The 27834-nt window shown below is 57.8% G+C and overlaps 1 protein-coding gene and 1 long non-coding RNA gene across 17 annotated transcripts in view; one reads left to right on the top strand and one right to left on the bottom strand.

Annotated features, from left to right (window-relative positions):
• Positions 1–187: 187 nt before the first annotated feature.
• Positions 188–27139, bottom strand: TSPOAP1 (TSPO associated protein 1). Of its 16 annotated transcripts, none has more exons than XR_010137957.1 (32): positions 26659–27139; positions 25754–25861; positions 25364–25492; positions 24415–24594; positions 23692–23883; positions 22354–22431; positions 22184–22267; positions 21815–21904; positions 21519–21641; positions 21173–21277; positions 19389–19439; positions 18967–18987; positions 17949–18153; positions 17139–17419; positions 15301–15416; positions 14899–15008; positions 10785–11615; positions 10464–10615; positions 9749–10126; positions 9425–9664; positions 8923–9114; positions 7497–8336; positions 6798–6897; positions 6567–6718; positions 5759–5927; positions 5304–5375; positions 4758–4835; positions 4510–4613; positions 4355–4426; positions 4029–4139; positions 998–1408; positions 188–785 (listed from the first exon to the last, which is right to left on the bottom strand). XR_010137957.1 is itself a non-coding variant. In XM_063718121.1 (32 exons), the coding sequence occupies exons 1-31, from the start codon at positions 26989–26991 to the stop codon at positions 3332–3334; spliced, it is 5727 nt and encodes a 1908-aa protein (XP_063574191.1). In that variant the 5' UTR covers positions 26992–27139; the 3' UTR covers positions 1318–1408; positions 3300–3331. The 16 variants fall into 16 exon arrangements, 15 of the variants coding, with proteins under 15 accessions (XP_063574187.1, XP_063574189.1, XP_063574190.1 ...); XM_063718121.1 differs by lacking the exon at positions 188–785 and adding an exon at positions 3300–3361 and having other exon boundaries at positions 1318–1408; XM_009251571.4 differs by lacking the exon at positions 188–785 and adding an exon at positions 3300–3361 and having other exon boundaries at positions 1318–1408; positions 4803–4835; positions 17139–17311.
• LOC129051398 (uncharacterized) overlaps positions 23785–27834 on the top strand; it is a 29084-nt gene continuing 25034 nt past the window's right edge. Inside the window, exons 1-4 of the long non-coding RNA XR_010137958.1 lie at positions 23785–24227; positions 24360–25113; positions 25260–26923; positions 27121–27834. This is a non-coding gene — a long non-coding RNA (uncharacterized LOC129051398). The remainder of the gene's footprint in view (positions 24228–24359; positions 25114–25259; positions 26924–27120) is intronic.

Raw genomic sequence — 27834 nt, 5'->3', positions numbered from 1 at the left:
CCCTGTGACCACGGGCTAAGGAAGCTACCAAACCTTCTTCTTAGGAAAAGGAATCAAAGGCTCGTGGTGTTGATTGGTTTTTGCCCCTGTTAGCCCTAGGATGTAACTTCTGGGGTCTGAAGTCCAGAGTCCAAAGCCCAGCTGCCCCACCCCTCCAAGGAGTCCTTTGCCCACAGAGAGTCCAGCATAGATTTTGTGAAAATAGACTTTATTATAATAAAATGTCTTTTTAAACAAATTCCCCCACCATTTCACACCCCTGGAGACCAAGGTCGGGGTGGGGGTTCAGTCAAACTATCTCCCACCACAGCAAAAGAAACATGCAAAGAGACACTCACCCCTCAGAGGGTGGGGGATGGAGTGGATCGGGTAACGGTGGAGAACCCCTACCCCACTCTGAATGGGGAATGTATGAAAATAGCTGCATAAATCTGTCCTTTTCTCCAGCCCCTGGACTCCAACAGGGGTTAGAAGAAAACTATGCAAAAGAACTTGAATCCAATGAGCAAAATAAGGCAAACCCAACTCCGCTTTCGGCCCCGCTGGCCCCAGGGTCTTTGGGGGCGGGACCTTACAAGGGCCAGCAGGCCCTGGCAGGGAAGGATGGAGCACGACGGGGGCAGGGTGGGGCCCACTTTGGCTTGGCCTTTCTCCTTCCCGGGCCTGTGCAGTGGAAGCGAGGTGGAGGAAGTTGAACTGAGGCACTGAGTATGTACATATATACAGGCTCCGCCCGCCTGCCCGCTGGGGAGATGGGGCTCCAAGAAAATCCAGTGCAAACTTTCCTTCAGGGGAGGGAAGACAGGATCAGGACAGCCAGAGCCATCAGGGGGCATAGGCTCCTTTCTCCCGCCAGGGCCCGTCCTGGGACTGGGAAGGGTGGCAGAAGGGACTAGCGCAGCACTGTGGGACACTAGTAGACGAGGTGGGTGGACCAGGACGCGAGGGTTCTGGGTCCAGCCCTGGCTCAGTGACCTTGGTCAAGTTACATACTCACTGTGGGCTCAGTTTCCCCTCCTGTAGGAGGAAGGTGCTTCTCTAGAGAGTTCATCCTTAAGGAGCCATTTAGCTCTGACCTTCACCAAGGCTCTTTGATTCCCTCTGAATGCCACAGTGTTAACGCAGAAGAACGGGGGCTCTGGGCCCAGTCTGAGCCTTCCCTGCTCGGCAGAGACAGTGATCTGGGGGCCTCTCAGGGCCTCTTCTGCCTGCAGGATGGGCCACAGCTTCACTCCTTCTTCCCAGAGCCCAGCCTCCTGAGGAGCTGCTTCCCCTTGGAGAAGAAACCCCACACCTTCTCGCTTCTGCCCTGGGGCTCCCCACGTTCAATCCTGGGGGCGCTGCCAGGGCTGGGGATACAAGGCCCACCTGGGGGCCCCAGGGGCCCTTGTGTGGTGCAGCCCCAGTCCTGAAATGTGAGACAGAAGGAACAAGGTCAGGGCCTGATTCCCTCCCGACCCCCTGACCCCTTTTTTCCACAGCCTAAGGGGCCTGCAGCCTCCCATGTCACAGAACCATGGCTGACGCTGACAACCAGGGCCTCACCTCCCACCACTGTCAGAAACACACAGCACAGGCGGTGAATGGGGAGGGTGATGCCGAGGGAGCACTGAGCTGGGAGTCCCAGGGGATGCGGTCTCGGTTCTGGATTGCTCACCTGTGACCCTGGGCAGGCCCCTTCCCTTCTCCCTCCAGGGTGCAGGGCTGACAGGGCCCAAGAGTTCTTGGAACCCACCCCTCAGGATGACTGCCCCCAACTTCTCACATGTCACCTCCCTCCAAAAACATGGAGCACAAGGACAAGGACTGCTTAGAAGCAGCTGTCACTGCCAAGGAAGGTAGCTTCTACAGCCCCTCATAGACAGAAAGAGTGTCTCCCCAAACCCAGCAGATGTGGCCCCCCCAGGCCTTCAGGGTGTGGAGCCAGTACCCACTCCATGGGGAGGAAGATTGGGACTCTCCCTTAAGGGCCCCTAAGAGGACTGCGGGGAGGCCAAGGACCCAGAGGGACTCACAGCTGGGGGCATCACTCAGCCCCCACCACAGGCTCTGGAGGATCTAGCATCTTTTCCCTTACTGGATCTCCTCCTGACTCCACTCCCTTTGCCTCAAGCCCACCCAGACGACGCTCCTTAGTGATCTAAGGCCAGGGAGCTGGGAGAACAGAGAAGCCACCAGAAAGCCCCCCACACCTATGTTCCCACCTTCACCTCTGGTACCTGGCACAGCTCTGTCAGCTCTTGCCAGCCTGCATGTCTTCCCTTCCTCAAACTCCCACTTGCTGCCCAGAGCCTGGCAGGCTCCCAGCCAGAACCAACTATAGAGCCCAGGCCAGAGGCAAGGAAAGTGGGTGCACAACCGAGGCCCCACCCCCGCCCCAGGCCTGCAGTGATGTGGCAGGGCTGCCCACAGAGGCCAAAGCATCTACCCCCAACCAGCCAAAGCCAATAGCCGGCTGGCGAGCCCCAGGCCCTTCCCACTCCCTCTTAGGGCTCCTTCCACAACATCCAGGAGGGAGAGGTTGTTAGGGAAACAAAAGGAGGGTGTTTCTGAGCCCCAGAGAATAATGGTTTGGGGTTATTTATGGATTTGAACTACTCAAACTTCCCTTTTATTTTTTTATTTTTGAGACAGAGTCTTGCTCTGTCACCCAGGCTGGAGTGCAGTGGCGTGATCACCGCTCACTGCAGCCTCGACCTCCTGGGCTCAAGTGACTCCCACCTCAGCCTCCCAAGTAGCTAGTATTAAAGGCATGAGCCACCACACCTGGCCAAACCTCCCCTTTTAGCCTCCAAGTAGAGAAAACTGAGAGTTGGAGGTAAATCATGCATCTGATCACCCTAACAGGTCACAATGCAGAGGACAAGGGTGGGAAGCCTATTATTACTGGTGGCATTACAGTGTCACCCTGGCACCAGTAATAATTATGATATTATAATACCATAGCCACACCGTATCATAATACCACTGATGAGTCCTAATATGGATGCCACGTCATGTTCTATAAACCACATGTGTTATAGAATAGGAGGCATCAGCTAATATGGGACATCACACACTAAGATGACATGTAATCCTATGACAGCTGGCACTGCCCTGGGTAAAGGCAAGGCAAGGGGAGCAGGGAGGGGGAGGGATGACTCTTTATGCAAATCTGGCTCATGGCAAGCTCTCTTTCGCCATTCCCTGGACTACAGTGGGAAAGCTGGGTCACCTCCAGTATTTGAGACAAAGGAGCACTGTCTAATTATGGTCAAGTGGGGGTGGATGGTCACACAGGGGGGCAGTCCCCCACTTACATGTTGCTCTCTCTACATATATCTATCTCCATCTAGCACTGGACTCTTCTCCTCCTCGTTCTCTGAGGACAGGGAACAAAGAGAGGAGATGGGTTACCGACAGACCTGCACCTTCTCCGCCCGGCCGCCAGGTGGCCCTGCACAGGGGGTGGGCCCTACTCTGCAAGGCCTTTGCGTTCACACATGGAAGCGCTGAGTTTTCTGGCTGGGGCTTGGCCTCTTCACCCTCTCTCCCTGCCCTCTGAGGGTGGAGGCTTAGTTGTATTCCACTCACCCCAAGGAGAGGCAAGCTCTAGGAATGAGAACCCAGGAAGCTGGGCCTGGCTGGGCAACTGGCTTCCAAAGGCACCTGGGAGGTAGGGAGACCCCCCCGCTCCCAGGGTGGGAGTGTCCTAAAACAGGGACTTTGATTGGCTACAGGTGTGAGGCAGAAGAGTCCTTTTCCACAGGGCCCCCTCACCTTCATCAGCCCCCAGGTGTTGGCAGCTGGTGAGATGGCCTGAGGGTCAGGGTCACAGCTATCATCCCTCTGCAGAGAGGGGCATATACTGGGGGGCAGCTGCCTGGTGGGGCTCCCCTCTGGTGGTCACTTAGCAGCTCCACGCTGGACACAACGCTTACCTGCATGACCACCCCAGCTGCACCCCTGCCGCAACACTGCCCTGGCCCTACCACCCCACCAGTAGGGTAGACCGCCCTGCCAAGCTGGGAGCCCAGCTCCTCACTGACCTGACTCTCAGTCTGGGATGTCCTGGGTTCCCTGTCCAGGCCGCCTGACTCAGGCCCAGGGCCCTCCAGGAAGTTGGATGGAACCAGGCCCCTTTGTCCATTTAATTCCCCCTGGAGAGAAGAGGCCGGTGAGACTGAGATCAGGAAAGAGGCTCTAGCCCTGCCCCTCGACTCTGATGCCCCTGGGGAACAGCTGGGGCCAAAACCACTGTCCAGGGAGGTGACCTGTTCCATTCCTCCAGACTTCCTGAGGGTTCCTTGCCTATCCCCCTGCCCAAAGTCTGGGGGGCTGGGATATGGTACACCCTCCCCAACAATGTTCTCACATAGTAGAAACCGTCATCGTCCATGCCCCCAAACACAGTAATGATGTCCCCTGCCCGGAAGGGCAGCTCTGCCTGTGGAAAACAAGAGGAGGGCATCAGGCCCAGGAAGGCTCTGCCACCGCCCCCTTTGCTGGGCTCTATCTGAGGGTCCTCACCTCCACGTCCATATTGGGGGAACTCTCCTGGGGGTTGTAATCAAATGCAGCCACCATGGAGCGGGGAGCTTTCAGGTCAGCAGAGGGGACCAGCTTAGGGGGGCCTGCAGGGGGAGGAGGAGAAGACTCTGGACTCTCTGGAGAGCCCTACACCCCATCCTGTCTTCTGCCCCGGACCCCTGCCGACCCCCTGTCACCACCTCCCCACTAGCTGTAGCCAATGGGGCGAGGCCAGAGGGGCCACCCACCCTGTCTCCTTCCCCAGCCTCCCGGGCCCAGGGATGTTCCTTCACCTGGACAGGGCTGGGCAGGGCCTTCCGACTCAGCTGTGGAAAGAATGTGCCTGTGAGCCCCTGCCCACCCAGGCTGCAGGTGCTGCAGCGCAGGCCAGACACTCGCCCACACACAAGGAGGCAGGCAAGGAAGGCTGCTGAGGGTGCATCTCCCCAACCCTTTTGTGTGGCAGTGAACTAACACCCAGAAAGGGTAAATGGCACGCTCTGGGATTCACGGATTTTATAGTCAGGTGCCTGTGGGAACAGAGAGCTCCACAAACCATCCCTCATCCCCACCGGAACAAAGCCCCCCATGGGGGGAGGCAGGGGATGTGGGTGGTCTGCCGATTCCCTTTACCTGCTCAAAACCCCAGAGGTGCCTCCCCAGACAGCCAAGCAGCGCCACCCACCAGCACACACATCCTCCCAGCACCCGAGAGAAAACAGACAGCCAAGCAGCGCCACCCCACCTGCACACGCATCCTCCCAGCACCTGAGAGAGAATGGGGTCTTACCCACCTTTCTTGGAGCGGCGGGGCTTGGGAGGAGGCCCAGTTGTGCGGGCTGTGGAGTACACAAAGGGACCATTCCCTGATCCAGGAAAGCAGAGAGAAAGCGAGGCAGGGGAGGTGGGCGAGACAGGATTGGGACTCTGGAGTTTCCTCTCAGGGCCGTGCTGGGTTACTGAGCTTGTTTCGTAAGGGCATTCATCTCCCATCCCTGACAAGAGCCCCACCCAACCTCCAGGACCCAAAATTCCTGGCTGCATGGCCGTATTCCCCTCTGCAACAGACGCCCACTCCACGCGGCCGGCCCACGTACAGTCTGACCACTACGCCGCAGGGTTCAAGGCAGGCTCCAAGGCTCTGCTAGAGTCTGGGTAAGTGGGAGCACCCCAGACACAATTGCTCAGGGTCAGGTGGAGTTGGAAGGGGGCTGGTGGGAGGTGGGTGAGGGACAGCAGCAGGTCATACCTGAGCCCTCAAGGAGAATATCTGGGGACAAATAACCCCGCTGGAGCAGTTGCTGTCTCCGAGCAGGGCTGTCCACAGCCACCTCAGCCACCATGTTGCAGGGAACGTAGCCTGTCCGGCCCCCACCTTCACCCTGGTAGAAGCCGTCGGCATCCTTGTCCCCAAACACCTGGAGGCAAAACCAGTGGTGTCAGCCAGTTCTGCTCGCTCCCTGTGCCCCCAGGCCCCGAACCCCAGCAATACCCCACTTGGAAACGCAGAAGAATGTTCCCCCTTTCGTACGCTGTGAAATGGGAAAAGGGGGAAAACAGCAAAGAACAGGATGAGAGGGACGGGAGAAGACGGCCCTTTCTGTATTATCCCCATTCACTGTCTATATGGCCGTGCCCTTCGCCCACCCCAGACTGGATCTCCTTAATCTCAGAGCAATAGCAAAATGCCTTTCATCAATACTTGGAGGAGTAATAAAAATAGTAATGTCAGCAGCAGATAGTTAGATCGTGCTGCCTATGTGTCAGGTAGTTTAAGCACTTTATGTACACTGGATCATTTAATCCACAAACCACCCTGTGAGGTAGACACTGATATTATCCCCATTTTACCAATAAAACTGAGGCCCAGGGGGCCTAGGTAATCTACTTAAGGTTACACAGCTAGAAGCAGCAGAGTCAGGTCCAAACCCACGTCATCTGCTCTAGAAGCCATGTTCTCCACGATGATTCTGTGCTACCTCCAGTGGAGGAAAGGAGGGAGGAGGGAAGACCTAGCTGGTGTTTGGAGTTCTGAGCCCTGATGGCGAATCAGTCACCTTCAGGATCTGACCCTCTCGGAAGGGAAGCTCTTCTTCTCCAGCATCAGGATTGGGCGACATTGACACGGGGTCATAGTCAAACAGAGCCACAAAGATCCTGACGGGTAGGTGCTGGTAAGCCAGTGTTTCTGAGGGGCTCCTTGCAGGGACTGTGGAGACAGTGGAGAGGGCGGTGACGCAGCGAGCTCTGGCCGAGCGGCTCTAGCTCAAGCCCCATCAGGTGCTGACCTAGCTCTGCAGTGCTTGGCCTGAGGACTCGGACACCTCTCTTCTGGAGGCCTCTCCGCCCAGAGCTGTCCTGCCCTCTGGCCTCTCCGGTCTCTGTTGCCTGCAAAAAGAGGGCAACAGATGGCAAAAGTAACACACCATCCCTCTGGTGGGCTCCTGCTCCCCCAGCTCTGCCCCATCAGCGTAAGCAGCACAGCAGCTCAGGAGCACAGCATTCCTGTCCTGGAGCCTCGGCCCAGCCTGCTGGAGACCTCAGACACCCCCACAGTGGGAGGGAGGGCAGGAGGGGAGGCCCCAGCCCCAGCCCCCGAGTAGATGAGTGGAGTAGAGGGGACTGGAGTTGGCTGAGGAGCCTGTGAGAGGAGGGCCTCCCGTCAGCATCAGGGCAGGTAACCCTGGACATGGCATCACAGTCAGCGTCCTGAAGCCATTACTAGCTATGCAGAGGAAAGGGCGACCCTGCCCAAAGGCCACAACAGGCGACTAGTGATAGAATATTGTGCATCCCAGTTCTGATCAGCAGAAGCAGCAAAGCAGTGGAATGTGGGTGGGAGGAGGCAGGTGAGGGAGCCCGGAGGCCCGGCCCCACCTCTGCTGATGGAGGCGGGCAGCGTGGAATGGGAGCTGCTGGTGGGCAGCAAGCAGGGCCACCAGGTGGCAGCAGGCAGGGGCTGCCCAGGGCGGGGAGTGAGCACGGACCCGGGAGAGTGGCTCCTTGGCTCTGCCGGTCGCACTGCGGCCTCTCCGCTCTGGCTCCCCTTTCTCCCAGGCTGGGAGGCGTGGGTAGGGTTTGGGGCCTGAATTGGCCTTCGGAGGCCCCCTGGGCCTTCCTACAGTTGCTGTGCCCCAGGCCTCCCCATCTCCAGGGTAGCAGGAGCTGGTGATGCTGATGCCCCCGCTGCCCGCCTCCTGCTCGTCCTCCGAATCATATTCAATGCTGATTTCCAAGCACTTGGGGGAAAGGCAGCTGGCCAGGCCAGGCTCCAGTGCCCGGCCACGGGAGCACCTCCGGGAGGGGCCCAGCCGCCCTCTCCCGCTAGCCTCTAGTCCAGTCCTGGGGCCCTCAATTATGGGGAGGCCACCCCTCTCCCGCGTGGGGCCCGGTCGTCCAGAGGCCTGGGGCCCATTGTTGCTGAGAAGTCGGCTGCAGTGTTCACGGGGATCTGGAGGCCGCCTGCGGCTTGGGGGCTTCTCAGGGGAGCCCCCTCCTCTCCTCCGGCTGCTTCCACCAACTAATCCAGGCATGTCTTCCAGGCAATCTCCAGCCCTGGAGGACTCAGGAGACAAGGGACACTGGCCAGGTCTTCGGGGCTGACCACTGTCACAGCCCAGTCCCAGCAATGCAGGTTCAGGCGGGCCAGGGTCTGGGGAAGAACAGCCTGCCCCTGGCTTCTCCTCTTCCTCATCCTCCTCTTCCTCCTCCTCCTCCTCCGGGATGCTAAAGAGCTTCTTGCTGCAGAACTGCTGGAGGGGCAGCTCCAGGATCTGCTCCAAGATCTCCTCATCGCTGTCAGTCTCACAAAAGGGGTCGGGCTGGGACTGGTGGAGGTGGGGAGGTGGGAGTAGAACACAGCAGGGAAGAGAGATGCGCGGGGAAGAGGAGAGAGAGCTGTGATCTTTGCCCTCAAATGAAGGCAGGGGTTACGGACAACCCCACAGCCCTCCCACGGCTTCCTCCGAGAGGAGAGAACCAGAGGGACAGTGGCTGGCCCAAAGTCGCACACATATCCAGTGAAAGCCAAAGGAAGAATTAGGGAACACACTCTAGGAACTGTCACCAGCCCCTGTGGGACAGGAGCATTGAGGAGCAGGCCTCCCCATCCCCTCCCCAGAAGCTACCAGCACAAGGATCTTAGGTGGCACCAGCCTCCCCTGGCCAGGGCACTGTATCTGGTGGGCTGGAGGGAGAGAAGATACAGAAATGAACTCCTCCTCTTCCCCTTTCTTTCCAGGCGGGCAGAGGCCAATCCTGGGCCACTTCCTATCTTCTGCTTAGGACAGGGCCCAGGCCACAGACCTAGAATGTTGCTGGCACTCAGTGGCAGTCAGAGCAGCTGCTGACACACGGTGGGGAGGCCCCGGAGTTTGAGGCCTGGGGCCCAACAGCCCGTCCCTACCCCATTACCTTGGCCCCATTCTCCCTGATGCTGTTGCCAGCAACCTGCTTCTGGAAGGAGCAAGTCCTGGAACCCAGTTCCTCTTTCTCCTCCTCCTCCTCCTCCTCCTCTTCCTCCTGGATGTCTGACAGGTCTGAGTTGCGGCCGTGGTCCACGAGGGAGTTCACCAGATGAACCCCGAGCTCTGCTGTGTCCTCCTTCTGCAAGAAGTGAGGCAAGGCAGGAGAGATAAGGACAGTGAGGGGGCACAGGGGGTTCCAGGCAGGGTCAGCCCCAGCCACTGTAACAAGGGTCCTTTGGCAGAGGGAGAAAGAGCCATGTCCTAAATGGGGGAGGTACACCATGGGTCGGGGCAGGGTGCGAGAAGGGAGATGGGAGCCACATGGGACAGAGAAATCCTAGAAGAAAAACAGAGGACAGGCAGAGAGGGCAACTGGATTTGGGCTGGCAGAACGTAGGGAGACAGGCCCCAATTCTCTGAAGTGACACAGTATGTCCCCAAACCCCTACCTCAGCCCTGGGCCTCAGCCCAGACCCTGGGTCTCCTCCTTGGCACGTCTCGGTATTCAGCGCCTGCTGGGCCAGTGCTCCCTGGGTGGAGCTGGAGGCCGGGCAGGCCTCTCCTGCAGTCCACTCGGCCTCCTGCTTGGCCAGTGAGGGAGCTGCGGGGCCAGGGTCCTTCTCACCCAGGGTGGATGTGCTGGCTGTCCTCTCCTCTGAGGTGCCCAGCACTGCTGCCCCAGCCTCCTCCTGGAACAGAGAGCACTGAGGAAGGACCCAAGCCCAGGTCCCTCTGCCAGCCTGCACCTGCTCCCCTCTCCCCAGACAGGGTACCTGGGGGCAAGGTGCTGGAGGGTCCTCGTGGGACCCTTTTGGCATCTCTCTGGAAGGGCTTGCAGGGGGTGCTCCTGGAGGCTCTTGAGTTCCAAGGGGAGCAGGGTGCTGGAGAGGAGAGCTGGGGTCTCCAGGCCCTGGGGAGGCTGAAGCAAGGGGCGCTCTGGCCTCTGGGCTTGGTTGCGGTGAGGGGCAGGAGACTCGGGCTGGCAGGCTGGCCGGAGCCAGGGTGGGAGTGATAGGAGCTGGGATGGAGTCCGCCGACTCCCCATGGGGCGACATGGTGCGCACGACCACCTCACGACACACCTGCAGCAGCTGCAGCTGGCACAACTCCACCAGTACACTGCCTGCTGTGGGCGAGGCCACTTCCATGATCTGCGGGGTGGAGGGGGTACAGGATGGGAAGCAGAGGCTGAGACAGCCAAGCGTGAGGATGCCGTGACAGCAGTGGCAGCTAGCATTATGCCAGGTGCTGTGCTAAGCCCTCTGCGTGGCCTATCTCATTTCATCCTCCTGGCCATATGGCTTCAGTGATGGAACAGTTCTAAAATCCGTCATGTGCTGCCAAAGCCCGTGCTCTTAACCCATCTGCCTCATGGTGCCTAAATGCCAGGGGCTGGGCATCTCTGTGCCAGGCCAGAGAGCCTAGGCCTCTGAGCATAGCAAGAAGGGACCCACCCCCACTCCCAGGGTACAGTGGGCAGGGCCATACCTTCTGCCCATCAGCGTAGATGGCATAGCCTGTGACCCGGACACCGTTGGATGTGCCAGCAGCATCGATGGTGACTGGGAGCCAACTGATGATCAGGATCCCAGGGGAGGGCCCAGGCTCGATCTGCACATCCAGAGGGGCATCAGGAGGGCCTGGGGGCAGGGAGGCACAAGACCCAGTGATGCAGGATGCTCCCCATCAGAGATACCTGCCCAATTTGCTATTTCCCTGATAACGCAAATAAGATCAGGGTCCCCTTCTTCCGTCACCCATGGCCTGGCCTCCTGGGTGTTCTGGACAACAGGGCCCAAACCCACGTACCTGCTGGGAGTGTGGTGAACTGCAGGGTGGCAGCCCGCTGCTCCAGCCTCTCCCAGCCTGGTTCCCAAGGCCCTTGGGGTGGGAGCTGAGCCTCCACTTGGGCCTGATAGGGTGTGCCAGGCCGTAAGTGGCAGAAGGTGGCCCAGTAGGTACTGGGGCTGGCAGGTGGGCACTCTTCCCCATTGAGGTAGATGGCATGGGCCAAGTTGCTATTGCCGGGCACCCAGGTGATCTCAGCAGATGTGGCTGTCAACCGATGGACCCGCAGCTGGCTGGGCACCACTCCGGCCCGGGCACCCACCGCCAAGCAACAGCGCAGTGGGTCAGAGCTGCCCCGGCTGGTCAGGGCCTGGACAGAAATGTGAAGGGGCCCGGCCCGCAGGTCCAGGTTCTCCAGCACAGCCTTGGGTGGTGCCCCAGGCCCCAGGGCCTGTCGCAGCTCCCCATTCACACAGATATGGAAGCCGTGTAGCTCCACTCGCTCAAGAGGCGGCTCCCAGGCCAGCACCACGCTGTGGGCCAGCTGCTTGAGGACCACCAGACGGCGGGGGTAAGGCACGGCAGGAGGCTCGCCCAGGCCCTCCGGTGATGGGCTCAGACTGAGCTCATCCACTGCATCCTCCTCCTCAGGTCTGGGCTGGCTCCGTCCCCCGCTGCTTTGGCCCCCGCTACTGCTGCCACCCCCACCTACACTCAGGAAACTGAGTTCAGGGCCTGAGCTGTGGGACAAATCGGCCAGCTCTGGAGGGAGGGAGGTCAGGAGGTCATCATCCGACACACGCTCTACAAAATTGGAAGGGACCAGGCCCCTTCGGCCATCCATGAGCTCTCCTGGCAGAAGGAGGATAGGAAAGGGCAGGGCAGGGGAAAACAGAGAGGAGATAAAGAAAAAACGGTATAATAAATGCATTTTAGCAACTGCTAGTGGGTGATCTTCAGCATTTGATTCAAATCAACATTTAACTGTCAATTCTTTTAAAAGACAAGAGCAGTAAAGATCTGGATTAGAGATAGGCCTGATAATAGTATTTTGGTTCTATAGGACAGTGCTTCTTCAATTTTAACTTGCATATGAATCACCTAGAGATTTGTTAAAATGCAGATTCTAACTCTGTTGGGTCTGGATGGGGCTGAGATTCTGTGATTCTAATAAGCCACCAGGTGACACTCGGGCTGCGAAGATGGAGGAGAATATCATGTTCTAAGTAAGCATGTTGAGTATTTCAAGGTAAAATATCATAATGCTTTTAAAATCATGTTTAACCTACATATAGATAAAGCTAATATGCCAAAGTTTTAACAATTGTTGAATCTAGGTACTGGGTATGTAAGTATTCAAATGTATTCTGTACATTTGAAAATTTTCGTGTTAAAAATTGCAATAATAATTTCATAATTTCATATTAAAGTTTTAAAAAATAAGCAGGTCAGGATGAGAAAACTGGCCAGGCATGGTGGCTTATGCCTGTAATCCCAGCACTTCAGGAAGATGAGGCAGGCAGATCGCTTGAGCCCAGGAGTTTGTGACCAATCTGGGCAACATGGCAAAACCCCATCTCTACAAAAAATGCAAAAAATTAGCTGGGAGTGGTGGTGCGCCTGTAGTTGCAGCTACTCAGGAGCCTGAGGTGGAAGGATTGCTTGAGCCCGGGAGGCAGAAGCTACAAGCCGTAATCGCACCACTGCACTCCAGCCTGGGCGACAGAGCAAGATGCTGTATTAAAAAAAAAAAAAAAAAAAAAAAAATCTGTTGATTGGGTTTTACCTGGGCCTGAGGAATAGGGGACGGGGTGCCCCTCAACTTCCCTTTGTGAACAGCAGACATCCACAGAGGGAGAGAGAGACAACCAACTCAGCAGGGTAAAGGAGGAATCTTTAGAGACAAATGAAGTAAGTGCTAGCGAAATAGTCACTTGTAAGTTCTAGAAGGATCAGGAGCCCCAGCAGGCCTGTGTCTAGGAGCATGACTGACAGCAGTCAATCCAGGCAGCCACCAATGGTTATGTTTTGTTACCTGCGTCAGTTCTCCTGAAGACTTGACAAGAGAGTATTTTAAAACATTTGCTGTTGTTTGATTGAGGGATGTCAAGGAAGCTGGGCACCAGCATGTAATGTCACGGTCAATTTAAAGAAGAAAAAAAGTTCTCAGGAAACAGACAGCTGGTAGCTGGTGCGCTTTATTGAGAGGAAGGGGGAGCACGAGCCAGGGCTTAGGGGAGAGGGGTGAGTGTAGGCAGGTCTGAGCTGCAGGGGGGCCTGGAGTTTCCCCCAACAGTCGTCTGTGCCCCTCACCTCCACCCTCTCTCTCTCTGCCTGTGCTAGGAAAAAAAAAAAGTAAGGAATTTGAAGAAACAAGAGGGACTGTCAATAAATTCGCTGATATAATAAGCACTGTAGAGGGTTGAATGGTGGCCGCCCAAAAACATGTCCATGTTCTAATCCCCGGAACTTGTGAACATGACCTTATTTGGAAAAAGCATCTTTGCAGATGTAATTAAGTTAAGGATCTTGAGATGAGATCATCCTAGATTATCCGGGTGGGTCCTAAATCTAATGACAAGTGTTTTTATAAGAGACATGCAGAGGAGAAACACTAAGAGGAGGAGGCGATGGTGACCACAGACAGAGACTGGAGTGAGGTGGCCATAAGCCAAGGAACAACTGGAGCCACCGCAAGCTGAAAGAGACAAGGAACGGAACCTCCCCTAGAGCCCCCAAGGGGATGCAGTTCTGCCAATACCTTGATTTCAGACTTCTGGCCTCCAGTAGAGGCCAGTGAGAGAATAAACGTCTATTGTTTCAAGCTACTCCATAGTAATTGTTTCTGCAGCCCTAGGAAACGATCATAAGCACCAGCACTGTGGAGTGGGAGACAAAGGCAGGAGTCTTCACACTAAGAGGATCTCCAGCCTGCAGGGCTGAAGCTGGAGCCTGGGCCGGAGTCAGGCACATGCTCCAGAAGCCCACGCAGCTGAGAACAGCCTAGGTGGCCCAGACATAGAGGAAGCAGTCCTTTAGCTAAGGTTGGACTGGGAATATGGCATCTCACCCCCGGTGGTCTATGTGCCTTTACATCTATCCCAATTTATCCCAGATCACAGAGTTCAAATTCTAGTCATTTATGGTTAGTTAATACTTACGCCTTTGCTGCCCCCCTCCAAAAAAAAAGCGTTTGGGTTTTGGTTTTTGATTTGGGTGTTTTTTTTCCTTCATTTATAAAGTATTATTTTCCTGAAAGCTTTTTATTAACTCTGATCTTCGTAATCTACCCCTGTAGGGAGTTTAACTGTTTAGGCCACAAAGCCAGGTACCATGGGTCCCAGCAGCTCCTCAAGTAACAGGCAGAGGACCCAGGGAAAAGAAGCTGAGCAGGCTCCCAAGCTTCCAGGGTTACAGATTCAGAGCTAAGCCCGTTCCTAAATCTCTACTCACAGTTGCGGCTCTCGCCCTGCCCTGTCCATGCCCCATCCAATACTCTACACAGTGCCATCCTCTCTGCTGCTGATGGACTCAGCCTGGTGGTACCCAGGCCACAGCCACCCTGAGAGAGTCTCCCAAGGCCACGTCTTCTGCAGGCCCATGGTGCCCAGTCTCAATGAAGCATCTGCCTTTAGTTGCCTGATCAGCCCTCTGACTCCCCACAGGAGCTGCAGAACCTCCCTGAAGCAGACACCCTGCCTGGGCCCTGACAGCTGCTAACTGCTTGCGAATACCTTCCCCTGGGATATTTACCCCGATTCCTCCTTCGCATACCTAACTGGAGTCCAGCATCAAATCTGTGCTGCATACCTGATCTCAGGTGTCACTAGTGTGAAACACTGACATGCCCTGACTAACCACCCAAAAATGAATCTAGCCAAAATCTCCTGTGACACTCTCTCCACCATCTGGACTATGCTGTCCTGTCCTGCTTGGAGCCAGACTCCCTTCTTTCTCTTTCCCCAGTTGCCACTAGGTCTCTGTATGCCTTTTAGCTGAGACCAAAAAGTTAAGGTGGGCTGAGCACGCTGGGCAGAGGGGATGGATGAATGGATGGATGGATGGATATCCATCTTCGCGAACATGGGCTCAAAGGCAGGGGAATGGACAGAATGACCCCCAACTACCTTCCTACCTTCAAAAAAGCCATCCTCATCCATGTTGCCATAGACGTAGATGTACTCGCCAGCTGTCAGCGGAAGCTCTGCTTCTGGATTCTCATTGGGACCCTCAAAGGGGTTGTAGCTGTTAGGGGAGGCACAGAGGAGGAGGAGGAGAGTGACCCACACTCCACTTCCATGTCCTGTCTTCTCCCTCCCACTGCACTGAGCCTTTACGGAGCCTTGGTTGTGGTTGTCCACCACCAGCACAGCCGAGCCCTCACTGCACCCACCTTGGCCCAACTAGGTTATTAGAATAGGTCCATTGCGTCCTGTACTGCCCCCACCACTTCCAGAGGTCTCTAGCTCCACCCGGCCCCCTCCTACACCCCAAATGCTGGGGCTGGGCTCGGGGGCAGTGAGGGTGAGGGACCCACCTATAACGTGCTAGGAAGACCTGGATCCTGGCTCCTCCCCGGCTGCCCTCTGGCACGGCTGGGAGCAGGGAGACACTGTCTGCCTCCAGCTCCTCTACCTCACTGGCTGTGTCCACCTGGGGGCAAACAGAAAGGGCTGGTTTCTCTTCAGGGCCTGGGGCCAAATGCCAAGCAGGCAGGTTTCCAGGCTGAGCCAGAGGACCTATTGCTTTGAAGAGGGAAAATGAGCACATACACGCTGCACAGGTCCAGTGGCAAGGACCCCCTGATGCTTTCTAAATCAGTACCTGAGACAGCAGGTCCTGGCAGAGCCCAGCTTCCCTGGGCAGGGGCAGTGGGGATAACCCAGACCCCTCCCTGAGCCTCTACTGCACCCGCCAGGAAATAAAGCCACTTCCCTCATCTCAGAGGGGCACAGGCCATGCTGGTGTGGGGAGTGTGTGTCAACAGAAGTTTGGTTTGGTTCCTTAAGGTAAAAACTCAGCAAAGTTGCCAGGTGCAGTGGCTCGCGCCTATAATTCCAGCACTTTGAGAGGCTGAGGAGGGCAGATTGCTTGAGCCAGGAGTTTGAGACCAGCCTGAGAAGCATAACAAAACCCCACCTCTACTAAAAATACAAAAATTATCTGGGTGTGGTGGTGCACGCCTGTGGTCCCAGCTACTTGGGAGGCGGAGGTGGGAGGATCGCTTGAGCCCAGGAGGCGGAGGTTGCAGTGAGCCAAGATTGCGCCACTGCACTGCAGCCTGGGGGATAGAGCAAGACCCTGTCTAAAAAAAAAAAAAAAGAAAAAAGAAACACCTCAGCAAAGCACCCCAACTGTAAATTGCTGGAAGCAAGGAAACAGAAAGGAGGCAGAAGGAGCTTGAGAGGTCCCTGCTTCTAGCCGAGTGACAGTGTGTCTGCTGTTCAGCTCTGGAACTCAGAACTTCCTGTCTACTTGCCCGGCCCACAGCCCAGAGCACTGCAACCTCGGGGCACCCCGATTCTCTGACCCTTGTTGAGGTTGCTGGGGTAGCCTGGGGAACAGGCTGTCTTCTCTTCTCTGCCAGTGCCTGGGAGAAGGGGACCAAGTGGGCAACCTCTCCACAACCACATCCAAAGCTGGCACCACCCTTCTATCCCACGAGGGGGCAATAGAGGCCCAGGGCTTCATTGTACCACTTTCTGAACATCTGGCCCTCAGAGCTGCCCCTGACCTGCCCCCTCCACCTTCTGGGGTTTGTGGGTAGAAAGAAGGATGAGTTGACGACCAGAGCTATGAGTGATGCCCAAGAACTTGGTAATAATAACAGCTGCCCCCTGTTGAGCACACATCCTGTGTGCCCCACACTGAGACAGGCATGTTCTTTATTCATTTAACTCTCAAGACAACCTTAGAGGCAGGTTTTATTAGCTCCAAGATTCAGATAAGGAAACAGAAGCCCAGAAAGGCTCAGTGACTTGCCTAAGGCAAAGCTGGGATTTGAATCCTGGAACATGTGCTTTCTCATACAACCACCTGCTTTCACTACAGACGCTCTTAGGAACAGTCTCATTATGCAGATCCTGGTGCCCAAGTGTCTCCTCCATCCAGCCCAGCACTCCAGAGCCTCCCTGGGCCTCCCAGGGGTGGGCTGGGGTGGCCCCAGGTGGGGCTTGCAGGCAGGCAGTGGAGGGCAGGAACGGCTCCACCTGAGCCCCTTGCCCACAGAAGGAATCCACAGGCCTCCCATCTCCCAACTTGGGACCCCAGAAGTTGCCACCCAACTCCTGGGGACCCCAGAAGAGGTCTGGGCCACCTGCCCTGAACCCTTCCCCAAGCCAAAGCCAGAACTTCAGGCCCCACCCCAGCACTTACCTCAGGTGTAGGGCATGACTTGGGGCTGTTGTGGATGGACTCAGAGTGGGAGGAGTTGGAGAGAGACTCTGCCTTCTTGGCTGTCCTTCGAGGGACCCCAGTGAGGGTGGCAGAGGCAGGCTCGGAAGACTTTGGGGTGCAGCGCCCGGGGGAGCCCGGCGGGAGGTCAAGGTCTAAAGAGAAGATGGCACGTGGGCTTGGGGTCTGTGGCCTGAGGAGGGACCAGGAGATAGGGTGGTGCTTCTTGGATATGGGGACCAGGCCCTCCATAGCCGGGCTTCCTTACAAAAAGGGAAATATTTAGAGAGAAACTTACTAAATAGACGTATAGCTGATTTACAAATACTATTTCACATGATCGTCAAAACAGCTGGATAAGATGCATTTAATTATTTCTGTCTTACAGCCTATGAAACTATGGCCCAGAGAGGTTAAGCAGCATTCTCAAATCACAGTGACTGTCAAGTGAGTGGAGCTGGGACCACCAGATCCGACTGACCCCCAAGCCCCCACTCTGCACAAGGCCACACTGCCTGCTACTGACTCCTAGTGCCCAAGCCCTAGCTCTGACCATTCAGGTCCTTTTGGAAGGAAAGGAGCAGTGGCCCAGGATGCCTGGGCCAGACTCTGGGACAGTCACTCCCCTGGGCTTTATTTTTCCCCAACAGAACCTGGTTCTAGCCAGGCACAGCTCTAACCTGCTGTGTGACTTTGGATGAGTTGCTGGCCTTCTCTGATCCTGAACTCCCTGCTCTATACAAAAGCCCAGGCCTGGGGATTCCAAGCCAATGCCACTGGGGTCCACCTTACCTTTGGGGCCAGACCCCCGGCAAGGCTGGGGAGTGGAGCAGCAGCAGGGGGGTGGTGGGCAGTCTCCAAGGCTCCCGCAGTCCAGGGCAGATGTGAGCAGATCCAAGGGGCCCGGGTGCAGGCGGAAAGCCTGGAGTTCCTGTGCCAGGAGGCTGAACTGCTCGGTTTGGCTGCGGCACTGTTCCTCGAGCTCTCGAACCCGGGCCTGGGCCAAGACCCACCATGAGCCACCAGGCCCCTCAAAGCTACCCAGTGCCAGCCCATGCATCTCTACACAGCCCTACACTGGGTTTCAGGTCACATCCATCCACCCAGCCCCAGGCCTAGGCACCAGCCTTGCCTTGGCCACCCCACTGTCCTTAATGCATCAGAGCTGAGGGTGAAGTCCTGGGCTGTGTCCTGAGACATCTTCACCCCAGCCCCCTCCAGAGCCAAGGCCAGGGCCTGCCACACGCTCACCAACCCTCAGGCCCTAGGCGATGGCCCTTCTGCCTCTGGTTGCTTTCTAGGCCAACAGGGATCATTCCCACCCCATCATCACCACCATCACCGTGGGAGTTTTCTCAGCTCCACTGCTCATCACCCTCCCACAATCAGCAACTCAAACCCCTTCCCTGAGAGAGGTGGGCAGGAAGTTCCACAGGGGAGCCAGGGATGTCTTCATGATGGGAATGGGCCAATGCCCGGGAAGTTTTCTCAGGTCTGAGGAGAGTCCCAATAGCAGGGGCTCTCTCCGGCCACTATGGTGAGGCTCCTAAGTTAGACTGGTGATGAACTTCCTCATGATCAGGGTGGCTAGAGAGGGGAGGCCCAGTGTCTGACAGACACAGCGGCAGGCCCGGGACAAGGGGACAGCTGCACATGTCCTGTGGGAACCCCACCCGCTATGGATTCTCATGCCTGCTCCCAGTGACACCCCCTCTGCTGGATGAGAGAGTGGGACTGCCTGGGCCCTGAGGGAGGAGATGCAACTCAGCCAGCCTAGAGAGGTGTGGGGAAGTGGAGAACGAGGCGCTACCTGCATGGAATCCAAGGTAGACTGTTGCAGGAAAGGAAGCAGAGAACAGTTTAGAACCCTGAGCGCTGTGAGTTGCTAACCCAGAGAGGGAGGCGGAGAAGGGGGCCTAAGTGGATATTATCCAGTCAGCTCCCTGGACTGACTAGCAGTTCCTAAACGGAAGGATATCTCAGGGTGAAGGCAGCCTCTGGGGGTGGCAGCAATGGGAGACTGCTGCCACCAGACTTAGGAGCCCCCTGCCCAGCCGTGCCCACCCTGAGAAATAGGCCAGTGGTGGAGGGGACTCCCCCAGGTCCTGGAGCATTTAAGGGCCCCTCCTGCAACCCCTCTCCCCACCGCCATAGTCCATTTCAGCTCTATCTGGAGGTCCTCTGCCTTCTTCCCAAGATGGTGGAAGTGGGGGCCACTTCCAGGCGCCCTACCTCCAGCAGCTGCACGGCTCCTTCATGTTCCCTCTGGGCTTCCGCCTGGGCCTACAGGTGGGAGGAACCAAAGTACTGGAGGGAAGGAGAAGGAATGGGGTGGAGTAGAGAGGGGTACGAGGGAGAAAGGGTAGAAAGGACAGAGGCAGGGGAGGAAGAAGCCGGGAGAAAGAAAATGGTAGGGAGAGAGGGAAGAGGGAGAGGGAAGGGGGAGGCTGAAGGGTTTCTCCCTCTTGAACACCCACCCTGAACCATACCTTAGACCAGAAGGCAAAGGGGTCCAGGAGAGGCGTGGCTGAGTCAGCTCCCCTCTTTCCTGAGCAACCATCCTCCCGGTTTCCCCCCTACCTCTCTGGATGCTCCTTCTCAGCCTCTTTTGCCTGCTCCCTGCCCCTATTTTGAATGTTAGGGTTCCCCTGGACCCAGTGCTGGGCCCAGTTTATATTGTCTACTCTCTTCCTAGGGCTCCCATCTACTTATACAACTAAACACACTGGTGGCTCCAAATATCTCCAAGACCAACTTACCCATAACCCCAGGCTCATGTATCCAAGTGCCTGTGGACAGCTCCCCTTGAATGTTTAACACACAGCTCAGACATGGCCCAAATGGAACTCAGCACTCGGGATGCCCTACCTCTCAGATCTGCTGCCCTTTCATCCTTCACCTCACGGAGTGTGAAGAGCCCCACCTTTCACCAAGGTTTATACAGCAAATGGCTGTCAGAGAAGGGATTCAACTGGAATCCCACGGGGATCCTTGTCAATTCTTTTTTTTTTTTTTTTTTTTGAGGTGGAGTCTTGCTCTGTTGCCCAGGCTGGAGTGCAGTGGTACGATCTCAGCTTACTGCAAGCTCTGCCTCCCGGGTTCAAACAATTCTCCTGCCTCAGCCTCCTGAGTAGCTGGGACTACAGGCGCCCGCCACCATGTCAGGTTTGATTTTTGTATTTTTGGTAGAGACGGGGATTCACCATAATGGCCAGGCTGGCCTCAAACTCCTGACCTCAAGTGATCCACCCACCTTGGCCTCCCAAAGTGCTGGGATGACAGGCATGGGCCACCATGCCCAGCCAGAACCTTGTCAGTTCTATCTCTAAAACATAACTCAAACCCGGGCACTTGTCTCCCCTTCCACTGCACGCATCTCTGTCCAGACAGCCACCATCTCCCTCCCAGGCCACCGCCTAGGCCCTGCTCCATGCCTGCTCCCACAGTCCACCCTCCACAATACCACCCATGTGATCCTGTAAAATTATGACTCAGATCATGTCACTTCCCCACTTAGGATCTTTCAGGAGCTTCTAACTACTCACAGAGCAAAATACCCAAACTCTTCCCATGGCCGTTAAGGCCAGACAGGATCAGGTTCTTGTCTACTGCCACCACGCTGCCCATCCCTTGCTGTATTCTAGCCACATTGGCCTCAGGCTTCTCCAGCCCTTCCCTGCCACAAAGCATGCGCATGTCTACACCTCCTGGCTGGCAAGGTCAATTGTCATCTCCTCAGGGAGGCCTTCCCTGATGACCTCTAAAGTGGCTCCTCAACCCATCCCAGTCACTTTGTCACATCACCCTGTTCTTCTCCACCACTGTGCTCATCAGTGTCTGAAAGCAGCTCACTCATGGATCTGCTAATTTGCTGACTGCTCAGGGACCTGGTCTCTGTTCCCCACAGTCTCCCCAACGCCTAGCACAGTGCCGGGCACACAGTAAATGCTTGTGGAATGAGTGAGTGGCAAAGCTGGTGTCCAGCAGCCTGCCAGCTTCCCTCACTGCCGCCCCACCTGCTGCAGCCTCCGGACCTCCTCCTGCTTCTCCCGTAGGCTGAGCCGAGCCTGTTCATGCTCCACCTCCAGCTGCTGCCGCCGCTGGGCCACCTCCCGCATGTGCTGAAACACAAGATCTGAGTCAAGGCCAGAGCCCCCACTTGGCCATTCCTAGAGAAGATCTAAGATGAGGAAGCCTCAAACACCATTTGCTCCAGATTCCTCTATTACAAAGGAAACTGAGCCTGGAGCAGCTCCAGGCCCAGGCCTCAGAGCTAGTGCCCCTCACTAAGCATATTCTGCTGTCCCACTTGTTCCCCATGCCAGGGCCCAGCACCCTCTCCCACCTGCACCATCCCCTCACCTTCAACACTTGCTCCAGGCTCTCCAGCTTGCTCTGCAGGCCCTGGCTCTTGCGAAGGGCTGAGTCCCTCTCCTGTGTCACCCCCAGGAGCTGGCCCCTCAGCTCCTCATTCTCCCACTCCACCTGGCGAGGGGGCAGTGGCAGGGAGTTGGGTGGGTGAGCCTTGACCCACCAGTGCCCTCACAGCGGGAACAGTCCCCTACCCCTGCTCAGAGGTGGAGGAGAAAGCCCCTTGGCTGGGGACTGGGGCCCTGGTGGGAGCACAGGTCTCCACAGCACCTGGGCGGAAGTGGTACCTGCTCCTTCTCTGTGACTGTCCCACTGAGCCGGGAGTTCTCCTCCACCAGGCGGGCATTCTCATTCTGCGCTTCTCTCAGTTGCAGTTCCTGAGCGGGCAGAGGAGCTCTCAGGAGGGAGCCCAGCACCCACATTCCCCCTCTCCCTACACAGAGGACCCTGCCCTCCTCCCAGGCAAGGCCTTCCTCCCCTGCTGGAACTTGCACCAGCCAGGAAAGGAAAGCACCTTTCCTGGAAAGGAAAGGAGCAGGAGGGAAAATGTGTTCTTGAGGGCAGCGGAGGTGGGAGCAGAGCTGAGAGGGAGCCCACCACCTGGCTGGCCGGGGCGAAGGGAGGAGCTGGCCTATGGATTGCCCTCAAGAGCTCACCAGCTCCTCACATCGCCTCTGCTTTTTCCGGGCTTCCTGCTCCAGGCTCTCGCATTTCTTCCGCTTCTTGCTGAGCTCCGATTCCTGTGGGGTCAGAACCAAGGGCTCCTCATGAGGGAAGGTACATCTGCCCACAGCAGGCTGCCTCCAGCCCTTGACCTAGGACTTACCAGCTGCTGCACCCTCTGCTCTTTCTCTGGCTCCCCTAGAATCACGGGTAGGTTGTCCGCATCCTCCTGGGGCGAGGCCTGGAAAAGCCCAGGGGTAAGGGGCTGGCACCTGAGAACAGGGCCCCAGGGCAGCCTGCCCCAGCCCAGCCTGCCCAGAGCAGGTTCCCACCCCATCATTCAGCCAGCAAGAGATCCCTGCCTAGCAAGAGCAAAGAGGGGTACTGTCCGCCCACCCCCTCCCATTGTCTCCAGCTGATGTACAAGTACAAAGGCTGCACCCCTGTGTCCTGGAGCTATAAGTGCTTTGAGATCCTGGGACCCACGTGTGCCCTGGGAGATGGGTCCTTTATCCAGGCCAAAGCTTTCCCTTTTTAGCTTCCAGCAGCAGCCCTGCTCTGCACTCAATAACTGTCCTGGGTGTCCTTCAGCGACTGGCAGAGAACTAGGAGGCTGCTTGGGCCCCCGGGGATGTGGTGTTCCCCAAGATAGGGGTTCTGTATCATCGAAATCTGGGCTTGGCCTAGAGCAGTGCAAGTCCAGCCAGAACCTTCTGGCTTCCCCCAAGCCCACCCTACCACACCTTCCGTTTATCCGTGCAAACTTTGGGGGAGGACAGGTCTTGATGGGAGGTGCATCTCCCTTCCAGGGCCAGCCAGGGAGACAAAATCTGAGCAAGAAGCTTCCCCCCACCCGGAGGTCTTGGTCACTATCAGATCACTACCTGGTCTCTCCTCCCAGCCCTCTCCCCAGAAGGAGGAGGACCTACTTGCTGCCTACCTAGGATGATGGAGAGAAGCCAGATCCCTAAGTTCTGGGGCTCCGGAGCGGGTCCCTGGCCCTCGAGACAGGGGCTGCCTAAGCCCCCCGCTCAGTGAGGGCTGCCTGTACCTGGAGCCGGGGCGGACGTACCGCCGCCCCCGGGTAGCCGGGGCCAGGCCTGGCCAGCCAGGCGGGCGCTGACGGGGGCGTCCCCGCTCTACGGCGGCGGCGGGAGGAGGCGGCGCGGGCTGGGCCCCGGGCGGCTGCCAGGGCAACCAGGGATTTGCGGCCGGGCCGTACCACTGGCAGCTCGGCAGGGGCGGCCGGCCAGGCCCCGCTGGGCGCAGGCCCATGGAGGGCGGAACCCTGGAGCCCCCAGGGGAAGGCACGGCGCAGGTACGAGCACGGGAGGCTTGGAGGTGGACCCTGCCCAGGACGGGAAAGCTCCCCAGCCCCTGGGAGTGCGCACACCACCACTGAGTCCTTGGGGTTCTGAGCACGGTGGAGGGGAGATCCCGGTGGTCGTTCCCCCCACCCATCTGCACGCACCCACACACCTGCCCTTGCGCCGGCGCTCACCTCTCCCGGGGCCCCGGGAGCCGGCGCCCCTGCTCTGGCCTGGAGAGCAGGGCCCGGGGGCCGGGACGGCGGGAGCGGGGGCGTCTCCCGCTGGTTGCGCAGCGCGATCTGCCTTTGCAGCCGCAGCACCTCCCGCTGGGACTCGCGCAGCAGCCGATCGAAGTCCCGCACGTGGAGCCACTGGGGACCCTCCTGAGGTTGGGGGACAGGGACAGGGAGGGGAGTCAACCCTAACCCTTGCCCGCCCTATGCCATCCCCTGCAGAGCCCTTCGCCTTGCTGGAGGGGCTCCGATGCGCAGGACTGTGCACACCCTCCCATGGGTACATGCCTGGTTACATGTGCATGCGTATGTGGCCACATGCTCCCGCGAGCCCCTGTGCGGTCATTCTCAGTAACTTATTTCTTGGGTGCTCTCAATGTGTCCAGCACTGTGCTAAATACCTTGTGAACATCCCTTCACACAGGGGATGTGTGGATGCATACAGCCAGACCCACCGGCAAACAGCCTCAAGCCTGGAGCACAGAAATGCCCAGGTCTGGGACTCGTGGCTCCACCCGCTTCTCCCCTCTCCCACCTGGGCCGTTGCCAGGGGAACCTACTCCCAGCAACCTCCACCCTCCCGTTCATTTGCATCTCATTAACATCTTGTCCGCATCCCACAACAGGCAGATGGCCCTGTGCAGGGCTGAGCTGGAAGAGGTAACCAGGGCCTCCTCGCACCTTGCCCACCAGAGTGAGCCTGGCCTGCAGCTCCCTGCACTCCCGCTGCAAGGCAGCAATCTGCTTGTCCTTGGCCAGCAGTGCACTGGCTGTCTCACTGAGGTCCCGGGCTCGCTGGCGGGCTAGGGCCTTCCGACACAACTCCAAGCTGGCCCCCGGCCGGGGCAAAGGGGCACTCACCTAGCCAGAGGAGGGGTAAGGCCAATGGTCACCTGAGGGCTGGGGCACTTCTCCCACTCCTCATCTCCTCCCAAAGGAGGAGTTAGCATGAAAACCTAGGGGGGTAGCCACATGCTTCCACCTTGACTGGGGTCTCAGAAAACCAGCAGCCTCACTCTACCCCATCCCAGCAGCCTCACTCTACCCCATCCCAGCAGCCTCACTCTCTACCCCATCCCAGCAGCCTCACTCTACCCCATCCCAGCAGCCTCACTCTACCCCATCCCAGCAGCCTCACTCTCTACCCCATCCCAGCAGCCTCACTCTACCCCATCCCAGCAGCCTCACTCTACCCCATCCCAGCAGCCTCACTCTACCCCATCCCAGCAGTTGGAAAGGATTAACTCTACCTCTGAGTTTAGGATCAAAGGATGCTGCTAATTTGGGGCTGCCACTGTGATGGGTCTCATCCCTGCCCCCACTCCAGCTCTATACCCTGAGATGAGCTCAGCAGGAGGCTGCCGCCAGCAACAGCACGTGGTAATCCAGAATCCTGCTCCCTGCCTGCTCAGGAACCTCCCCATCCAGCTCTTCTCTGCTCCCTGCAGCTCGAGAAACCTTTGGCCTCCTTGCCTGGCCAGCCTCTGCCCTTCCTGCACCTTAGCCCTAGATTCTTGCTTTCCTAGGTGCTGAGACTGTGACTCCCAAGCTTCAGACAGCCCTCAGGCCCAGCCTTGGCTCCCCTCTTCCCTGGTCACCCAGCCTCCGCCCAGCAGCCTCCTTTCCTCACCACCCTCAGGTTCGTTTCCTGCAGCTTTCGGGCCCTCTCCTCCAGGCGCTTGGCAATGACCGCCAGCTCGGCGTTCTTCCTCTTCAGCCTCCGCACCTTCTCTTCCGTCTCAGGGAAGCTGCTCTTCCTCTGACAAGGGGTCAGGCAGAATTGGGGCATGTAGGGAGCACCCCACAGACCCAGTCCTAACGGCCCAAGTCTTGGGCTAGAGCCCTAGGCTCACAGTGGGGTCCTTGGCAACTCTAGGCAGGGGTTCACCCTCTCTGGGTCTCAGGATTTTATCACCTCCATGGAGCCCCCACTTGGAGAGATGTTCATGGGGTGAGGAGGGCACTGAGGCAGAGGGCCTGGCTCCAGCCAGAACACAGGACCCCAGTCTCCAAGCCTTACCAGCATCTGGTTTTCCTCCTTAAGGATGGCACAGCGCTGCCGCAGCTCCCCCAGGGCCCTCAGCAGCTCCAGATTGGGCCTGTCCCCAAAGCTCATATTCAGCTTGGCCTGGCATGGGAAAGGACCGAGGACAGCACCTCAGAAACCCACGTCACCCAGCCAGAGCCTTCCCTGTGGAAGCGTCCCCCATCCATGGTCCAAGGAGACATGGAGATGAAACAGTTTCCCCCACGTCCCAGGCCTTCAGAGAGGAGCAGAGGAGGCCTAGGAGAAGGAACTGTCCAGTCCTCCCTGTCCACATAGGCACCCCCAAACCTGGCACCCTCCTGCTCCTCCCTGATCCTTCCCATTCCTACCCATCTTCTCCTCCAGAGACATGCCAGCTCGAGCTCCCACTCCCATCCCTCCAGACTCCCCTGCCCTCCCCCAAAGTCCTGTTCCTTCCCTCTTCTACAGGAGCCTGCTCACACCCACCCCAACCCTGGCTCAGCCCAGCACCAAGCCCCCTCCCCTCAATCTACTTCCTCTGCACTGATTCTCTGTGCACCTCCACACTCCCCCTGTACCCCCCAGCCCCCCGAGGACAGACAGACTCATGGAAGAAGAGACACAGACAGACGCACTGTCAGGGGGAGGCACAGAGAGGGACGGGGCAGCAGCAGGGCCAGATCTAGATAGACAGGCAGAGGGGTCAGAAGGACAGACAAATGACGAAAGAAATGGAGCCCCTCAGATTTCTGCTCGATGAAGAGAGGACAGATAGCCACAGAGGTGGACCCACAGACAGGCCAAGAGAGAAGAGGTGGGCGTAGGGGATGCATACTTTGCCTCACCTCCTGGCCAGGCTGGAGGACATGGTGAGAGACCCCCACCTTGCAGACCCCAGCCCTCCACAGATCCCTTACCTTCGGGAAAACCTCCACTTCCTCATCCTCTGGCCTCTGGCAAGCTGGTCCAGAGCTCGATGCTTGCTGCCCCAGGCTGGGCAGACAAGCCTCTGTTCCTTCAGGGTCAGTTCCCCCCACAGGCCTGGAGCTCCCGGCTCCTTTGGGCTTGGAACTCTCCTCAGACCTCAGTTCTTGAAGCTGCAGAGCTGCCGGAGGAGTATCAGCGACGCTTGGGGCTGCACTGCCAAGTTCACCCCCTCGACCTGGAGTCCAGCTCTGCCAGGTAGGCAGTGCCCATGGCTCCATGGCTCCGGGGTCCCCAGGCCGTGGGAGGGTTGTCAGTTGCTCCATGGTACTGCCAAGGGGCCCCAGAACCCGGGCCGGGGGACATCACCCAGCCAGGTGGGGGGACTGGCGAGGGTCATGCCAGGCCAGCCCCTCTCCCCTCTGAGCTCTTGCTTCACCGACGCTCCATCCAAGGTTGGCTGAGCTCCTCCCCACCCACAAAGGAGGCTGCGGAAGGCGCCAGGGCTGCTGGAGCTGGAGCCAGGGGTATGTGAGCTATGTTTGCTGGTGGCTGTGTGTGTGCGCGAGTGTGTGGAGGAGCGAGGGTGTCCCCGTGGGGGTGGGGAGGATGTGCAGAGGCCACCGACAGCTGCGCCTGGGTGAGGGTGCGTGTGTGTGTCTCCAGGTCTGTCCGTGCAGGTCGATGCTGTCTCGTGTGTTGGGAAGATGGGTGCCCCCACTTCTGTGTGTTGAGGGGGGTGGTGCTGTGTGTCACTGTCTGCCCATTTCAGAGTTGCCAGTTGTTTCTGTGTGTGTGTGGGGGTGTCTGTATTGCAGGGCTGTGGCAGCATGTGATGCTGTCCCTGGTTGTATCTGAGTGTGTCAGTGTCGTGCAGCTGTGTGCATTGGTGTCGTTGTGTGTCTGACAGTGTCTGTGGGTCTGGACGTCCGTCACAACCCCTCAGCCCAGCCAGGGGCTTCAGGAGCTGCTGGGGGTGATCCCCAGTGGTCCGCCGTGGTCCTTTATCTCCGGCTCTGCTCTCTGCTGCTGCTCTCTCGCTTGCTGCGTGGCTGGGCTGGTCCTAAGGAGGCCTGGGTCGATGGGCTGCTTGCCTCATAGTCTCAGCCCCTGCTGGCCTCAGCTCTGGGGACTGCAGGGGTCCCTTACAGTCCAGGAGCCTCGAGATG

Source organism: Pongo abelii, chromosome 19, assembly GCF_028885655.2.
Source record: "Pongo abelii isolate AG06213 chromosome 19, NHGRI_mPonAbe1-v2.0_pri, whole genome shotgun sequence".
Classification (NCBI taxonomy): domain Eukaryota; kingdom Metazoa; phylum Chordata; class Mammalia; order Primates; family Hominidae; genus Pongo; species Pongo abelii.
This window is presented reverse-complemented; position numbering and strand designations above follow the sequence as displayed.